The sequence below is a fragment of the Colossoma macropomum genome, unplaced genomic scaffold (genome assembly GCF_904425465.1).
Source record: "Colossoma macropomum unplaced genomic scaffold, Colossoma_macropomum, whole genome shotgun sequence".
NCBI classification, from domain to species: Eukaryota; Metazoa; Chordata; class Actinopteri; order Characiformes; family Serrasalmidae; genus Colossoma; species Colossoma macropomum.
Window position 1 is genome coordinate 76596 of NW_023494809.1, and position 17040 is coordinate 93635.

General features: G+C 37.9%; 1 protein-coding gene across 2 annotated transcripts; it reads right to left on the reverse strand.

The window, feature by feature from the left end:
- Positions 1 to 6573: 6573 nt before the first annotated feature.
- LOC118798864 (nuclear receptor coactivator 7) lies at positions 6574 to 16081 on the reverse strand. Of its 2 annotated transcripts, XM_036558459.1 has the most exons (7): positions 15939 to 16081; positions 12111 to 12258; positions 10415 to 10552; positions 9745 to 9897; positions 8797 to 8892; positions 8596 to 8669; positions 6574 to 7178 (listed from the first exon to the last, which is right to left on the reverse strand). In XM_036558459.1, the coding sequence occupies exons 1-7, from the start codon at positions 15962 to 15964 to the stop codon at positions 7043 to 7045; spliced, it is 771 nt and encodes a 256-aa protein (XP_036414352.1). In that variant the 5' UTR covers positions 15965 to 16081; the 3' UTR covers positions 6574 to 7042. The 2 variants fall into 2 exon arrangements, with proteins under 2 accessions (XP_036414352.1, XP_036414353.1); XM_036558460.1 differs by lacking the exon at positions 15939 to 16081 and having other exon boundaries at positions 10740 to 12226.
- Between the last annotated feature and the right edge of the window lie 959 nt (positions 16082 to 17040).

Below are 17040 nucleotides of genomic sequence, written 5' to 3' on the forward strand. Positions count from 1 at the left end.
ACCTTTTGCTATAGTTACTATAGTAAACAATCTACATGACTACCTTTCAATACTATGATACATTACATTTTGCTATAGTTACTATAGTAAACAATCTACATGACTACCTTTCAATACTATGATACACTACCTTTTGCTATAGTTACTATAGTAAACAATCTACATGACTACCTTTCAATACTATGATACATTACATTTTGCTATAGTTACTATAGTAAACAATCTACATGACTACCTTTCAATACTATGATACACTACCTTTTGCTATAGTTACTATAGTAAACAATCTACATGACTACCTTTCAATACTATGATATATTACATTTTGCTATAGTTACTATAGTAAACAATCTACATGACTACCTTTCAATACTATGATACACTACCTTTTGCTATAGTTACTATAGTAAACAATCTACATGACTACCTTTCAATACTATGATACATTACATTTTGCTATAGTTACTATAGTAAACAATCTACATGATTACCTTCCAATACTATGATACACTACCTTTTGCTATAGTTACTATAGTAAACAATCTACATGACTACCTTTCAGTACTATGATACATTACATTTTGCTATAGTTACTATAGTAAACAATCTACATGACTACCTTTCAATACTATGATACATTACATTTTGCTATAGTTACTATAGTAAACAATCTACATGACTACCTTTCAATACTGTGATACATTACATTTTGCTATAGTTACTATAGTAAACAATCTACATGACTACCTTTCAATACTGTGATACACTACCTTTTGCTATAGTTACTATAGTAAACAATCTACATGACTACCTTTCAATACTATGATACACTACCTTTTGCTATAGTTACTATAGTAAACAATCTACATGACTACCTTTCAATACTGTGATACACTACCTTTTGCTATAGTTACTATAGTAAACAATCTACATGACTACCTTTCAATACTGTGATACATTACATTTTGCTATAGTTACTATAGTAAACAATCTACATGACTACCTTTCAATACTATGATACATTACATTTTGCTATAGTTACTATAGTAAACAATCTACATGACTACCTTTCAATACTATGATACATTACATTTTGCTATAGTTACTATAGTAAACAATCTACATGACTACCTTTCAATACTATGATACACTACCTTTTGCAATCGTGACTATAGTAAACAATCTAGTAAACGACTACAGTATTGCATAGTATTGCCATAGAATGCTTTAAAATACTGTATTTTACTATAGTAAATGGTTACTACAGTAAACGTTCTAGTATGAATAGTATTGCCATAGAATGCTTTAATACACTGTATTTGACAATAGTAAACGGTTTCTACAGTAAACGATCTAGTATAAATAGTATTGCCATAGAATGCTTTAATATACTGTATTTGACAATAGTAAACGGTTTCTACAGTAAACGATCTAGTATGAATAGTATTGCCATAGAATGCTTTAAAATACTGTATTTTACTATAGTAAACGGTTTCTACAGTAAACACTTTAATAGAATGCTTTAATATACATGCTGGTTGACCAGCGTACCAGCATCAAAACACAACATATGCTGGTTTTGGTGGTGACCAGTCATGCTGGTCTATGCTGTTTTTTCTAGCCAGGGTATGACTACAGTATTACCTTATAGTATACACTTTACTACACTTATATAGTTTACATATACTATAATATATAATATAGTTATTACATTACTATAATAACTTCTTTACAATATTTTAGCAAACAACATTCATACATTTTACTGCATTTTGTTTAGTCTAGTGTACAACTACAGTATTACTTTACAGTACTTCAGTATACTACAGTTTACTACAACCCCATTTCCAAAAAAGTTGGGACGCTGTGCAAAAATGTAAATAAACAAAATGCAATGATGTGCAAATCATTTAAACCCTGTATTTCGTTGAAAATAGTACGAAGATAACATATGAAATGTTGAAACTGAGAAATTTTATTGTTTTTTGAAAAATATATGCCCATTTTGAATTTGATGGCAACAACATGTTTCCTGTTCTTATTTGATACAGGATTTCAGCTACTTAACAGTTCTGGGGCTCATCATATTTTTCATTTCATAATGCGCTGAATGTTTTCAGTGGTGACAGATCTGGACTGCAGGCAGGTCAGTTTAGCGCCCGGACTCTTTTAATACGGAGTCATGCTGCTGTAATACATGCAGAATGTGGTTTTACATTGTCTTGCTGAAATAATCAAGGCCTCTCTGAAAAAGACGTTGTCTGGATGGCAGCATATGTTGCCAAAATATGTTTATATCGTTCAGCATTAATGGTGCCTTGACAAATGTGCAAGTCATCCATACCATGTGCACTAATGCCCCCTATACCATCATGAATACTGGCTTTTGAACTGTGCGCTGATAACAAGCTGAGTGGTCTTTAGCCCGGAGGACACAGTGTCCATGATTTCCAAAAAGAATTCCATATTTTGATTCGTCAGACCACAGGACACTTTTCCACTTTGCCTCAGTCCATTTTAAATGAGCTCAGGCCCAGAGAAGGTGGCAGTGTTTCTGGATCCTGTTTATATATAATGTCTTCTTTGAGTTTAAGAGTTTTAATTAGCATTTGTGGATGCAGTGATGAACTGTTTTCAGACAGTGGTTTTCAGAAGTGTTTCTGAGCCCATGCAGTGATTTCCTCTACAGAATCATGTCTGTTTTTAATGCAGTGCTGTCTGAGGGCCCAAAGATCACGGCCAGCTAATACTGTTTTTTTGTCTTGTCCCTTACATACAGAGATTTCTCCAGATTCTCTGAATCTTTTAATGTTATTCTGTACCGTAGATGATGAAAAGCAGAAGTTCTTTGCTGTTTTATGTTGAGAAACGTTCTTCTTGAATTGTTGCACTATTTAATCGTGCAGTCTTTCACAGAGTGGTGAACTCCCTCCTCATCTTTACTTCTGAAAGACTCCGCCTCTCTGAGATGCTCTTTTATACCCAGTCATGTTACTGACCTGTTGCCAATCAGTCACCAGGTGTTTTTTTTAGCTTTACACAACTTTACCAGCCTTTTGTTGCCCCCATCCCGACTTTTTTGGGATGTGCTGTTGACATCAAATTCAAAATGGGCAAATATTTTTCAAAAAACAATACAATTTCTCAGTTTCCACATTTGATATGCTGTCTTTGTACTATTTTCATTTAAATATAGGGTTTAAATATTTGCACATCATTGCATTTTGTTTTTAGAGCTGTAAAGGCCACATGGCAGAAAGGTCCATACAGAAATCTAATATATGTCTGTGGAGTTCAGACAGAGGATAATCCACTTGCGTAAGAAAGGAGAAAGTCAAATATTGAGGCTTCTGTGTAATTTTCTGTGTGTTTTTTCTGCTGCTTTTCTCAGAAAAATCAATAATTTGTACTTAATGACTGTTTTAACTGGAAATGAACTGAACGAATGGTGGTCTGTGACTGTAGCACAGCGGTGTATATACAGTACTTTAACACAGTTTAATAAAATGTAAACAAAAGCAGCATTATGCACCCCTTTGGTTCTGTGTAACGGTCACTCATGTTTGTGGCTGCACTCCGCTGTGTGCGGTTCAGGTGTTGGGAAGTGGAGCCCTGAACTTCTGCTCTGAATAGAAACGCTTTTGTTCTCTTATTCTATAACAGCCGATGTTCTGTTCTAGACGGTCCATTAGAGAGTACCAGCACACAGTAAACCACATGGTAAACAATGACTTTGATGCACGTTTCAGGTGTTCTCTGGGCTCAAGCTCATCTGAAATGGAATGCGTGGTCTACCTTTCATATTGTTTATGGAAATTATGGACAAAATTATGGATGTGTTCTCCGGGTCAAAGAAGAAAAGGACCATCCAGACTGTTACCAGCGTAAAGTTCTAAATCCAGCCTCTGTCATGGTGTGTGTGTGTGTGTGTATTTAGTGGGTAACCTGCACATCTGTGAAAGCACCATTAACACTGAACAACATATGCTGCCTTTTAGACGTCATCTTTTTCAGGGACGTCCATGTTTATTTCAACATGACGACACCAAGAAACATTCTGCACGTTACAACAGCACGACTGCATAATCAGTGAAATATGAATTATTCAGCATCTACTATGAATTGTTCAGTATCTACTATGAATTATTCAGTGTCTACTATAAGGTTTTCAGTATGAATTATAAATTGTTCAGTATCTACTCTAAAATATATAAACTGATTAATAGGAGTTTAAGAATCCAGGCTTATATTCTATATATTTCACCTTTAAATTATTGTTTCATGTATTTAATGCAATTTCATATTTTATTTATGCATGTTGACTTTAAATTTATGTAGATATGTAGATTAGAGAATAAAGTACTTTTTCATCTTTATCAATTAGTTTAAATTTAAATTCTACATTTCAGATATTATTTGTTGAAGTATTGTTTACTCTGTTTCACCCTTCATGATCGCAGTGAGAGAGCTGAGTGATTACTGTCCCAGCATGCAGTGGGCGGTGAATAGCCACTAGGTGGAGCCATTATTCAGAGTTTGATCTGACTCCACGCTGAACTGAGGGTTTTCTGATCAGAGCTTTCACTGCAGCTGAATCAGGAGACGAACTGATCTAATCTAGAACACCCGATTCAGGAAATTAATCTACAGAGTCTGGATATTAATAACAGGTCAGAGTGTGTGGGGCAGCTACACCTGCTGATCAACAGCATCACCTGCTTCTGCTGATCACAATGGCGAAGATGATGATGATGATGATGATGATGATAATGTCACATTGCTGGAAAATAGATTGTAGTTTTTTCAATAATGCAGTTACTACTAAAGAAAGTTTATATTACCATTATCATTATCAGAAGATTCGGGGGTTAATAAAATAAAAATAAAATGTTATTCAATTTTTTTAGGCTTATTTTTATTTAGCAATTAAGGCTTGTCATTCAGTATCTACTGTGAATTATTCAACATTTACTATGAATTATTCAGTATCTACTATGAATTATTCAGTATCTACTGTGAATTATTCAGTATCTACTATGAATTATTCAGTATCTACTTTGAATTATTTAGTATCTACTATGAATTATTCAGTATCCACTATGAATTATTCAGAATCTACTTTGAATTATTCAGTATCTACTTTGAATTATTCAGTATCTACTATGAATTATTCCGCATCTACTGTGAATTATTCAGTATCCACTATGTATTATTCAGTATTTCCTATGAATTATTCAGTATCTATTATGAATTATTCAGTATCTATTATGAATTATTCAGTATCCACTATGAATTATTCAGTATCTACTCTGAATTATTCAGTATTTTCTATGAATTATTCAGCATCTACTATGATTTATTCAGTATCTACTATGAATTATTTAGTATCTATTATTAATTATTCAGTATCTACTATGAATTATTCAGTATCTACTATGAATTATTTAGTATGTACTATGAATTATTCAGTATCTACTATGAATTATTTAGTATATACTATGAATTTTTCAGTATCCACTATGAATTTCTCATTAACTACTCTGAATCATTCAGTATCTACTCTAAAGTTAAGGTGTAAGATCTGTAGTTATGAGTGATGAACTGCAGTGTGGACGCTCACACTGAGTCTTAGGGGGTAAAAGATTAATGTGACTATTTCAAATAAACCCTTTTAAGACATAAAACCCTCCATCAAAGTTGTCAGAGGTTAGATAACCTGAAAGCACCGGTTCGTTTGGCTCCTGTTGAATTAGAACATTGTTTTAAAGAGCGAAAGCCCAGAAAAGGGTTTTATGGGTTTATCCCAACACCAATTTACAGCCTTTCACCGAAACCTTTCCTCATGAGTCTGACAGCAGGCCGCGTTTCATCTTGTTTTAAAAGCTTTGATAGTGCAACACTCAAAAATGGCCTAAAAGCCTATAAAAGCCTGACCCTTTCATAGATTCTATGCAGGTCTTTAAAGCTTTAGCAGCTCAGTTTCAACAGGTTTTGGTATTTTGAACCATTTTTAAAGTGATAGTTTGGTGAAAGTCCAGATTGCCTCATATGTAATTGATCAGCCAAGACATGTTTGGTATCTGATGTTTGCTTCTTTAGTTTTACTGCTTCGGGCTAATGTAGCTAACAAGTAATGCAAGCTTATATTCCACCAATTAGCATGGTGCTAACCACACACCACACATTGATTGCTTCATCATGTGGGTGAAGTTGGATTCCTACTCCCCAGCTTCTTATTCAGATTTTCCTGTTCCACCTTAAATAGTGCAGCAGTTACATTATGACCACGGAGGCTAATGTAGCTAACAAGTAATGGAAGCTAATACCCACCACTTAGCATGGTGCTAACTGCATGCTTCACTTGCCTGAACGTGTTAGTGAAGCTGGCTTCAGCATTTTCTCATCGAATTTTTCTGTTCCACCTTAAAAGCTGCAGCAGTTACATTCTGGCGCCTCAGGCCATGTCGTTATGTTATGTGTTCTTCTAATGTGCTCTAACCGGTTCTAGATATGTGTTTGTTTATGAGTAGCATCTTGAAGATCTGACAAACAGCAACAACAACAACAACAGAATCAGGAAAACATTTCTTTTAATAAAAAGGCAAATTATAAACAGCACTGATCAACAGCGCCAGATATACAAACCCATCTACAGTGTGCAATACAAAAATAATTTAAGTGTAAAAATAATAATTGTGAAAAAAAAACTGTACACATCACATTTTTACATTCCTTTTTGTCGTATCAGATCTTAAGAAACGTAAACAGTTCTTTGTGCAGCCGACAGCATTAGTGTATCATTCAGTACTACACAGTAGTTTAGTCTCAGTAGTGTTTGATCCGAGCAGGAAGGCGCCCACTCCGTCCTCAGAAGGCTCCCGTAACGGATTTGTGCGCCGCTAAAACTGCCAAACGGTCAGAAATCCTGTTCCAACCTGTTCTGACCGCTGAGCTCTGTTCCAGGGCTGGAACAGCAGGTTAGACGCTCTGAATGAGCGCGGCTGAAAACGCTTTCAGCGCCACTGTGCTTGGGGGCGTGTCTTTACAGGAAGGTCCACACCTCCACGGCCTGGATGGTGAAGTCCTGATGGGGGGAGAGAGGCTGGTTCCTGAAAGTGTTGCAGGAAAACGTGGAGCCACGGCAGAGATCGGCGTCCAGCCACAACCCGAACGGTCCCCTAGGGTCAGAACAACAGCGGTCAGGTCACTTTGCGTGGAGCATTTGCATGTATTTTGTCTAAAATTTAAAATATCTGCTAATTCCTGCAACCACACTCACTGGCCACTTTATTGGAAACCTTATACCTTGTGTTACTGCAAAGCAAGGTGGAGTTACAAGATACTAGAAACACTTTATTTTAAACTCTGCTTCTCAACAGTCTGTGAACTTCAGCAGAGCCACAGTAAATAGAAACACATCATTTATAAACTCAGAAATGTGATAGAAATGTATTTATATTTATATTTATAAATTAGTTATTAACTGTTCGTTGTCTAATGAGTTAATTGTAATCTTTGTGTTGTCAGCACACTGAAATGAAGAAATCTGAGACCAAACTTGTAGTAAATGTGAGTAAATGTTTCATAAACACTGTTATTTTACTGTAACTCGTAATACAATGTTTAATAACAATGTGTTCTTAAATTACACTTTTCACTGCATTTGGCTGTAAAATCTGGGAGCTAATGTCTGTTTTTAACAGTTTATAACATATAGATATTACAGATATTGTTTATTAGCACTTACAAAGGCAGTGATTGTTGTGAATAAATAGGTCTAACTTTAGTTTCGGTAATTAATAAAGATCTTTTATCAATTGCATGATATATTTTAGGAATTTAGGCCATTTCTACACTTCTATGCTCACAATGGACCATTTACATCATTTACCACACTCTTAAAAATAGACGGTTCTTCAAGCGTTCTTTAATGAACACATCTATATGGAACCATTTGCATGCTTAAATAGTTCTTTGCATGGTGAAATTGTTCTTCAGATTGATGGAGAATTTATTGTAAGTGGATCTATATAGAACCTTTTTGAAAAGGGTTCTATGTAGGACCAAAAACGGTTCTTATATTGTTACGAAGTCAAGCTTGTAACGATAACAGTTCCCTTTTTGGTGCTGTATAGAATCAAAAACAACACATTCTCCATCAATCTGAAGAACAATTTAAGTATGCAAATGGTTCGTTGAGTGAGAACCGCTGTCTTTACTGAAGAACCTTTGAAGAACGATCATTTTAAAAGTGTACAGTGTTTGGTCAATTCAGATCATTATGATCTGATCATATTCCTGAAGATATTTAAAGTTTGCTCGCAACTAAAAGATTACGATTAAGATTTAACAAACTGTTAATACCTACCTTATAGAATTAATGCATCATTATAACACATTTATGCCACATTTCTAAGCTTGCTTACAACAGAAATGGTTCAGGCGTTATTAATTGCTTGCTAATAATTTAGTAATTGTTAAGAAGCAGTTTTTAAAATTAAGCGGTACAGAAAACAGGTGTTTCTAATAAAGTGGCCAGTGAGTGTAATTCCTGGAAACGGGCAGCAGATGCAGTGAAAGGGTTAAAGCTCTTACCCTCCGCCTCCCATCTGCAGAGAATCCAGGAATCCTCGCACAAAGTAGGAGTTCTCTCCGCTCCAGCAGAACGTCTGTGAAGAGAAAGGAGGAGAACCTGATCAGACGTGTGATCAGAGAAACAGGCGGTTCCAGTGAAGCAGACAGGCAGGATGATGATGCTGCCAGTGAAGATGGTGATGCAGATGGTGGTGAGTGTACCTTAAACTCAGGGCCGAACGTGAAGAGGAAAGTCTCTCCGGTGCCGTAGCAGCTGTCACTCACTCTGAACGTGTCAGAGGAGAAGGCGCCGAACACCTGCACACAGAACATCAGCACTGATTACATCACTGCACAGCCTCACTGCACCTGTATGGATTACTCTCATCACTGACAGGAACTTAAAACAGCCTCACTGCACCTGTACAGGTCACTCTCATCACTGTCAGGAACTTAAAACAGCCTCACTGCACCTGTACAGGTCACTCTCATCACTGTCAGGAACTTAAAACAGCCTCACTGCACCTGTACAGGTCACTCTCATCACTGTCAGGAACTTAAAACAGCCTCACTGCACCTGTACAGGTCACTCTCATCACTGTCAGGAACTTAAAACAGCCTCACTGCACCTGTACAGGGCACTCTCATCACTGACAGGAACTTAAAACAGCCTCACTGCACCTGTACAGGTCACTCTCATCACTGTCAGGAGCCTAAAACAGCCTCACTGCACCTGTACAGGTCACTCTCATCACTGTCAGGAACCTAAAACAGCCTCACTGCACCTGTACAGGTCACTCTCATCACTGTCAGGAACCTAAAACAGCCTCACTGCACCTGTACAGGTCACTCTCATCACTGTCAGGAACCTAAAACAGCCTCACTGCACCTGTACAGGTCACTCTCATCACTGTCAGGAACCTAAAACAGCCTCACTGCACCTGTACAGGTCACTCTCATCACTGTCAGGAACCTAAAACAGCCTCACTGCACCTGTACAGGTCACTCTCATCACTGACAGGAGCCTAAACACTCCGCCGGCAGAGCTCTGGGGACACCTTGGCTTTTTATCTAATATTGAATTTAATTGTCTGTGTAGTCTCAGTGAAGCAGGTGTCCTCAGACGTCTGCTGGACGGAGCAGAGTGGAGGTGCTGATCAGTGTCCACACCTGGTTGTGCACGTCCTTGATGAGCAGCAGGACGGGCCGTTCTACCTGCGCTGTTTTTCGGTACAGTGTTCTCAGGCTGGTTCCGTGCTCCGCTGTGCTGTACACCAGATCCCACACGCAGCCCTGAACCCGCGCTGGGAGATGAGCCGCCAGCTGTGAACACAAACCAGCACTCGGTTTAACATCTGCTTTACAGATCACTCATTCAGTATTAACCAGGATTACTATTTACTTAGTAGTCTAAGTACATAGTATGAATTATTCAGTATCCACTGTGAATACCTGAGTATCTGCTACAGAAGACTCGGTATCCACTATGAATTATTTAGTACCTAATATGAATTATTAAGTACCTACTATAAATTATTCAGTGTCTACTATAATTATGCAGTATCCATAATGAATTATTCAGTAACTACTATGAATTATTCAGTAACTACGGTGAATTATTCAACATATACTATATAAAATTTAGATTGCAATCTGAATTATTCAGTATCTAATATGAATTATTCAGTATCCACTATGAATTAATCAGTATCTACTATAATTATTCAGTATCTACTATGAACTATTTATTATCTACTATAATTATTCAGTATCTACTATGAATTATTGCATATCCATTTTGAATTATTCAGCATCTACTGTAAATTTGTCAGTGACTCACACTCTCGATGTGATGCTCCTGCAGGATGTAGCTGGTGTGGTTTAAAGCTGGGAGTGTTTCCTCCTCATCCTCAGACGTACACACACTCGGGGTGCTGCACACACTCTGGGAGCGCACTGACTTTCGCACAGTGATGATCTGCAGAGAGAAACAGACAAAAGAAAAAGTGACAGTCAGTAACAATCAAACTGAACCAGTGTCATTCTGACACCTGCACATCTGATCATCTGTGATCCTGAATAAACACACTGTCTGTCTGATGCGCATCAGAGTCTCATTCAGATCCTCTGAGCTCCCCTGCAGATCTGATCCCGCAGATCCTCACCTCCACGTACGGCTCCTCACAGCCTCTGGAGAAGTAGAGGATCTTAATGTTCTCCAAGGTGGGCCTCATGTTGGTGGTGCTGTGAGCTCTGAGCTCTGCTGTGTGAGTCAGTGGAGCAGATCTGCTCTATTTACCCTACACACTCTCACACCCTGATTGGCTGGCTGAGTTTTCTCTCTCTGTGCTGCGGAGCCATTGGCTGCTCGATCACTTTCATTTCTCGTAAAGAGCTGCACACACTGAAACTGGGAGGAAGCAGAGCCTATTATGGGCAGCAAAAGTAAAACAGAGCGGTTTCTGCAGAAGGAGAGCGAGCTGAAACTAATTTAAACACAGGCTGCAGTGCCCAGAACCCAGTAAAAGCAGCACCAGGCATGCAGTGACGCCTAGAACCAAATCAGCAGCTCCTTAAACCACACATTTACAGAAATTTACGTCCGGAAACTGGAAACACTTACAGAAAGTCATATTAGATACCAGCTCAGACTTGTATAATAATATTTCATAGCTTTACATGAGTATTAACTCTCCTAATACTAAAGACTCTTATGCTGATTTATTAACTTCATTAATGCCACATTTTTTTAATTCATTATTGTCACCTTATTAGCTTTATTAATGATAACTTATTAGCTTTATTAATGCTGACTTCTCAACTTCATTTTTGCCAACCTCATTAACTTTATTTATTCTACCTTTTTAACTTAATTTATGCTGATTTATAAACTTGATTAATGCTAACTTCTTACATTATTTATTACATGAGTTCATTAACTTTATTAATGCTAACTTTTAAACTTCGTTAATGATAACTTATCACATTAATTAATACATGGGTTCATTGATTTCATTACTGCTATTTTACCAGCCTTGTTATTGTTGACATACTAACTGTGTTAATGCCAATTTATTCATTTTATTAATGCTAATTTATTAGTTTTATTAATGCTGACTTATCAGCTTTAATAATGCTAATCTGTTAACTTTATTAAAGTTGACTTATTAACCTAAATAATTACTAATGTAATACAAACTGTGTAACTGTATTAAGGCTAAATTAATATCCTCATTAATCCTAACTGACTACCTTTTTTAAAGGCATGAGTTTGTTGTATTCATGGTAACTTAATATCATCTGAATCTGTGATATATGTGGATAATTCTGTGATAAAGTATCAGATCAATTCCACCCAGAGCTAAAAAAGAGCAAAATGAAGGTTAATGTGTTGATTAGAGTGAAGTGCTGGTCAGGTGCAGCCAACTGTGATCAGAAACCATAGAAAAGAATCCTGTTTTGGAAAAACTGACTTTGGAGCCCAGATCCCTGTGAAATTATGCCAGTTGTGAAAAAGTGCACTGACATTTACTCACCTCCCATTTTTTTGGGCCAGATTCACTGAGCAAGCTGTCAATCATCGCTAGTTTCTGCTTGTCCACCACGAGGAAGCTCTGTTTTCTGCCGTGTTTAGTGTAGAGGTCTGGTGACCACTCAACGAAGAACGTGTAGAGGTGGTCGACCCTGGAGAAGAGCAATAAGAGTCTCAGTGCTGAAAACTGTAATACTGATGAAACAGTGATAAATCTAAACATAATTACTACTTTAATGCATTAGAATATTTATCATTACCGACAATAATTCATAAAATATTTTGTAGCTGTAATTTCATTGCAAATCTCATGTACAAAGACACACATATACAAATATAATATATGATCTGTATATGCAGAAATGAAAGTAGTTCAAAGTTCAGTTGAATGTTGAGCAATATTCATATTCCCTTAATTTCACATGTAGGAAGTCTAAACAATGACTGAGGGCTCCAGAGCGCCAAGATGTAACAGTAAGTCGTTGGCCTGGATTCAAGTCTTACACCCACATACATTCCACACGGCTGAGGAAATAACCGCCACTATCTTTGAAATATCACTTTGTATTTTCCCACCCCAGGCATATTGATAAATACTGGTTATTATAAGCTTTTTATAATGTTCAAATTCACATATGAACAGTATTTAAACCCTAATTAAAACCAAAGGCTGAACCATTTTCACTCTGCACAGATCTCAGTTTTACTCAAACTCACAGCATTTTCACTCCATGATTACAATCACACTGAAACTCCCACTGAAAATAGCTACACACCAGCTAACTCTGCTCACCGTCGCTATAACTGTTCATCACAATGCTGAAAATAGCTACACACCATCTAACTCTGCTCACTATCGCTATAACTATTCATCACAATGCTGAAAGTAGCTACACACCATCTAACTCTGCTCACCATCGCTATAACTGTTCATCACAACACTGAAAGTAGCTAATGCTCGCTAACTCCATTATAATAACACTGAAAATAGCTACACACCAGCTAACTCTGCCAACTGTCTTTATAATTCCAACACTAAAAATAGCTAACGTAACGTAAGAGCACAGTATCCTGTACACTTCAGTATCCTGTACACTTCAGTATCCCGTACACTTCAGTATCCCGTACACTTCAGTATCCTGTACACTTCAGTATCCCGTACACTTCAGTATCCCGTACACTTCAGTATCCCGTACACTTCAGTATCCTGTACACTTCAGTATCCCGTACACTTCAGTATCCCGTACACTTGCAACTTTTCCTGTTTGTGTAATAAAAACTACTTTCTTGATATTTGTCAACGATACATCTGAGACATTGCCATATATCCTTTTTTCCATCAAATTGGTTGGCAAGACCATCTAAGCTGGGTTTGGACATCAAATCTGTGCAAATAGTGACCGATGCTGCAAACGTGAATGGAGTGGGGAAACTTTCATGGCCAGTTAAAATGCATTTTAGCATGTTTAAACATCATATTTAACACTAAAACGAGTATTAAACAGTGGATCATCACCATGAAACACAGCGTGTTTAGTACTGAGCAGTTAATCTAAGTTTACACCGTCAGCTAAGTGACCTCAGCAGACTCCTTTCAGCTGCGCAGCTTCACAGCACCGACTCACTTTACTAGGCTTCTTTCCATGGTAGCCTCATTCACTGCACATACTGTTTATATTAATTCACTTTTATAATCAGTAAAATCAGTTAATGTATAATTTTATGCAATTAGATTTCATAAAACTTCAAATAAACTGCAGGGAAAACCGCTCCCTCTGTGGAAGCTGGTGTACGGAATACTGACGGCACAAACTGCGGACACAGATGACGCTTTTTTCCTATTTCTTTAAAATTATTGGCCCAAATGTGACCAATCAAAATGCATCTTGGTTGCTATGCGGGTATGTATGACTTATAACTGCTGAAGAGTGCCGAAGTACGGTGTTCTTACGTTAACCAAAGCTAACACTGCTAACTACCATTATAATAAGACTGAAAACAGCTAACACTAGCTAACTCGGCGAACTTTCATTATAACAACAATAGTAATAGTAATAGTTCACTATCTTTATAATTCAACACTGAAAATATCTAACTCTAGCTAACTCTGCTGACTGTTTTATAACTACAACACTAAATAAATTGTTAATGCTAGCTAAGCTAACTCTGTTAAATGTGTCCATATTTTCTAGACTAAAATTAGCCTATGTTAGCTCATTCTGCTAACTGTCTCCATAATTCCAACACTGAAAATAGCTAATAGCTAACACTAGCTAACTCCAATAACTGTTTTATAATTACAGCACTAACATTGTTGATGCTAGCTAAGCTAACTCTGTTAAATGGATCCTTCTTTTGAGGCTAAATAGCTAATGCTACCTAATTCTGCTGATATTCTCCCTACTTCTAACACTGAAAGTAGCCCTGTAACTAACTCTCCTGCTGACAGGAACAGCAAATACGCCGGCCTGTGCAGATCTACGCTGATTTGGGCTGGTTTGGCCTATTTTGTGTTGGTCTGGTTCTGGTTTAGCTCCTCACCCCAGGATGGTCACGCTGGTTGACCAGCATACCAGCATCAAAACACAACATGTGCTGGTTTTGGTGGTGGTCAGCGTATCATCTTCCATTACCGCTGACCAGCACACCAGCATCCAAAATACATGCTGGCTTTGCCGGTGACCAACCATGCTGGTCATTGCTGGTTTTTCTAGCAGGGTTTGCTAACTTTACAATTACAACACTGAATATTATCATGATGACTCCGTTAACTGTATTTTCAAGACTGAAGGATAACGTTAGCTAATTCTGCTCACTGTATCTGTAATCACAACACTGAACATAGTGAGCTAATGCTAAGTAACTCTGCTTACTGTATCCCTATTTTTAAGACAGAAAATAGACAATGTTAGCTAACTCTGCTAACTGTCTGCTGGTTTGTGCTGCTGTGAGTGAACAGCTACTTTTCTCTTGTCTCAAAGTTCACACTTGTAGGCAAAAACCAACAGATCAGCTATTAAACTACAAAATCCACTTTGCAGCTTGAATTTTTACTCTGGACAAAATGAACGCCGGACCTGCACTTGAGAGCAGCTTAAACCATTAAATGTCCAGACACAGCCGGCAAAGTTCACTTCTATAATCTAAGAACAGCTCAGCCAGTTTACACTGAAGTCCCTGTAGTTACTGAATAATAAGGCTCAGTGTGTAATAAAATAAAATAAAATTAACTTTATACACACACACACACACACACACATATATATATATATATATATATATACATCAGTCTTTTCTGTTATCATTTCATTGCACAGTGTCCACTTGCATAAAGCATCCTAAGTGAGTTTTGGTCTTTGTACTTTACTTGCCTTTTAGCGAGCTGCTAAAATCACTTAAAATCATTGTGGGAAAGGACTTAAGTGAACATGCCAAAGTTTCTTAAGACTTAAGTGCTCTACAGCTGTGTAACTGTTTGTGAAAGGAGCTGATATAATACGATGCACAGTTGGAACAAAACCTCTTATCTCCCAAACTTTCCTTTACAGCAGAAGGAAAAAACCTTCTTAACTTATAATGGAAGTCAATGTAAAAAGACGTTATTCCAAGCAAATTTGCACCGTTCCTGTTTTTCCATTCATCACAAAATTTCAGCACAGTGCAAAGAGCCACTGCAGCTTTCACAATATGCAAATAAAATTAAAAAGCCCCCAAAACGCTACAAGGTTTTTGCAGTAACTCACATATTAAACCTAAGATTAATACTTATTAAGTATTTTTAATCGAAGATGTTTTACTAAGCTCCACAGGCTCCTGCAGCTGCATGACTTACTCTCCGACGCTGTAGGCAACACCCATGGTGACCGGAAGGAGGGGTCAGACGGTGAAGAGAAGCTCAGGTACACAGACAGATGAGGATGTTGTGAAAGGTCAGTGCTGAAGCAGCATGTCCACTCTGCTTCCACAGCTCCAGGCCTGCTTTTATACGGACTCAGATAAGCCGTGAGTCCGCCCAGCGGCTGGCCCCGGCCAGACACCGCCTCCGTTTCATAACTGGGTTAAAACGGCCTGCAGGTGATACATTAACCCGGAGCTGCCCGGCAGTGTGGGCATGAAAAAAGTGACTCGCATGCCAAGATTATTCTGCTGCCAAAGCGATAACGTGCAGAGCGAGCAGAGCGAGGGACACGTACCTGTTCAGGGCCTGAGCCGAGAAAAACAGCCCCGAACAGAGGAGAGTCTGATAGGACTGAAACCATGAAATACAAACTGAAAAATCTGAGCAGAGACACTTTAATCCTGCCTCTGTGACCAAACAGCCCTGAACTCACACTCTTTAAATCAATGTGTGGTCAGTGTGAGGTCAAAGGTTATGCTCTATGGTAACCTGCTGTAATGTGAGTGCTGATGTGTATCTCAGATCATTTCTCAGTTTATTTTTCACAAACTTCCTCCATAATTCAGTGAGTGAGATGTAAACAGAGTGACTCAGAGTGGTTTGGCGCAAAATGGTTCAGATGTCTGTACAGTGGTGGTGATGGGAACCAGGGGTCGCCATGACTACAACACAAATATAGACATTTTATTTACCATCCAGAACCACCAGTGAACCTACACGAGTCTTCTGAGTTTATATGGAATGTTGATGATGGAAAATAGTGGAAAATCTGGAATAATACGTTTTCTTTGGGGACTATTTTGCCTCACAGCGCCCTGCATGTATCCCTCCACCATGGATGGAGTTTAAGTTCTCTAAACTATCATAAAACAGTGTCTCAGTCATCAGGCAGTGAATTCATAACCATTTCATGTAGGAACTTTCTGTGAGGGAGCTTTTAGAGGTGGACGTCTGGTTCCTATCACCACCACTGTGAACAGTTCTGACTCGGTACGTTTCTCTAGAACAGAGCGTTTCACACCAAACCACTCTGAAC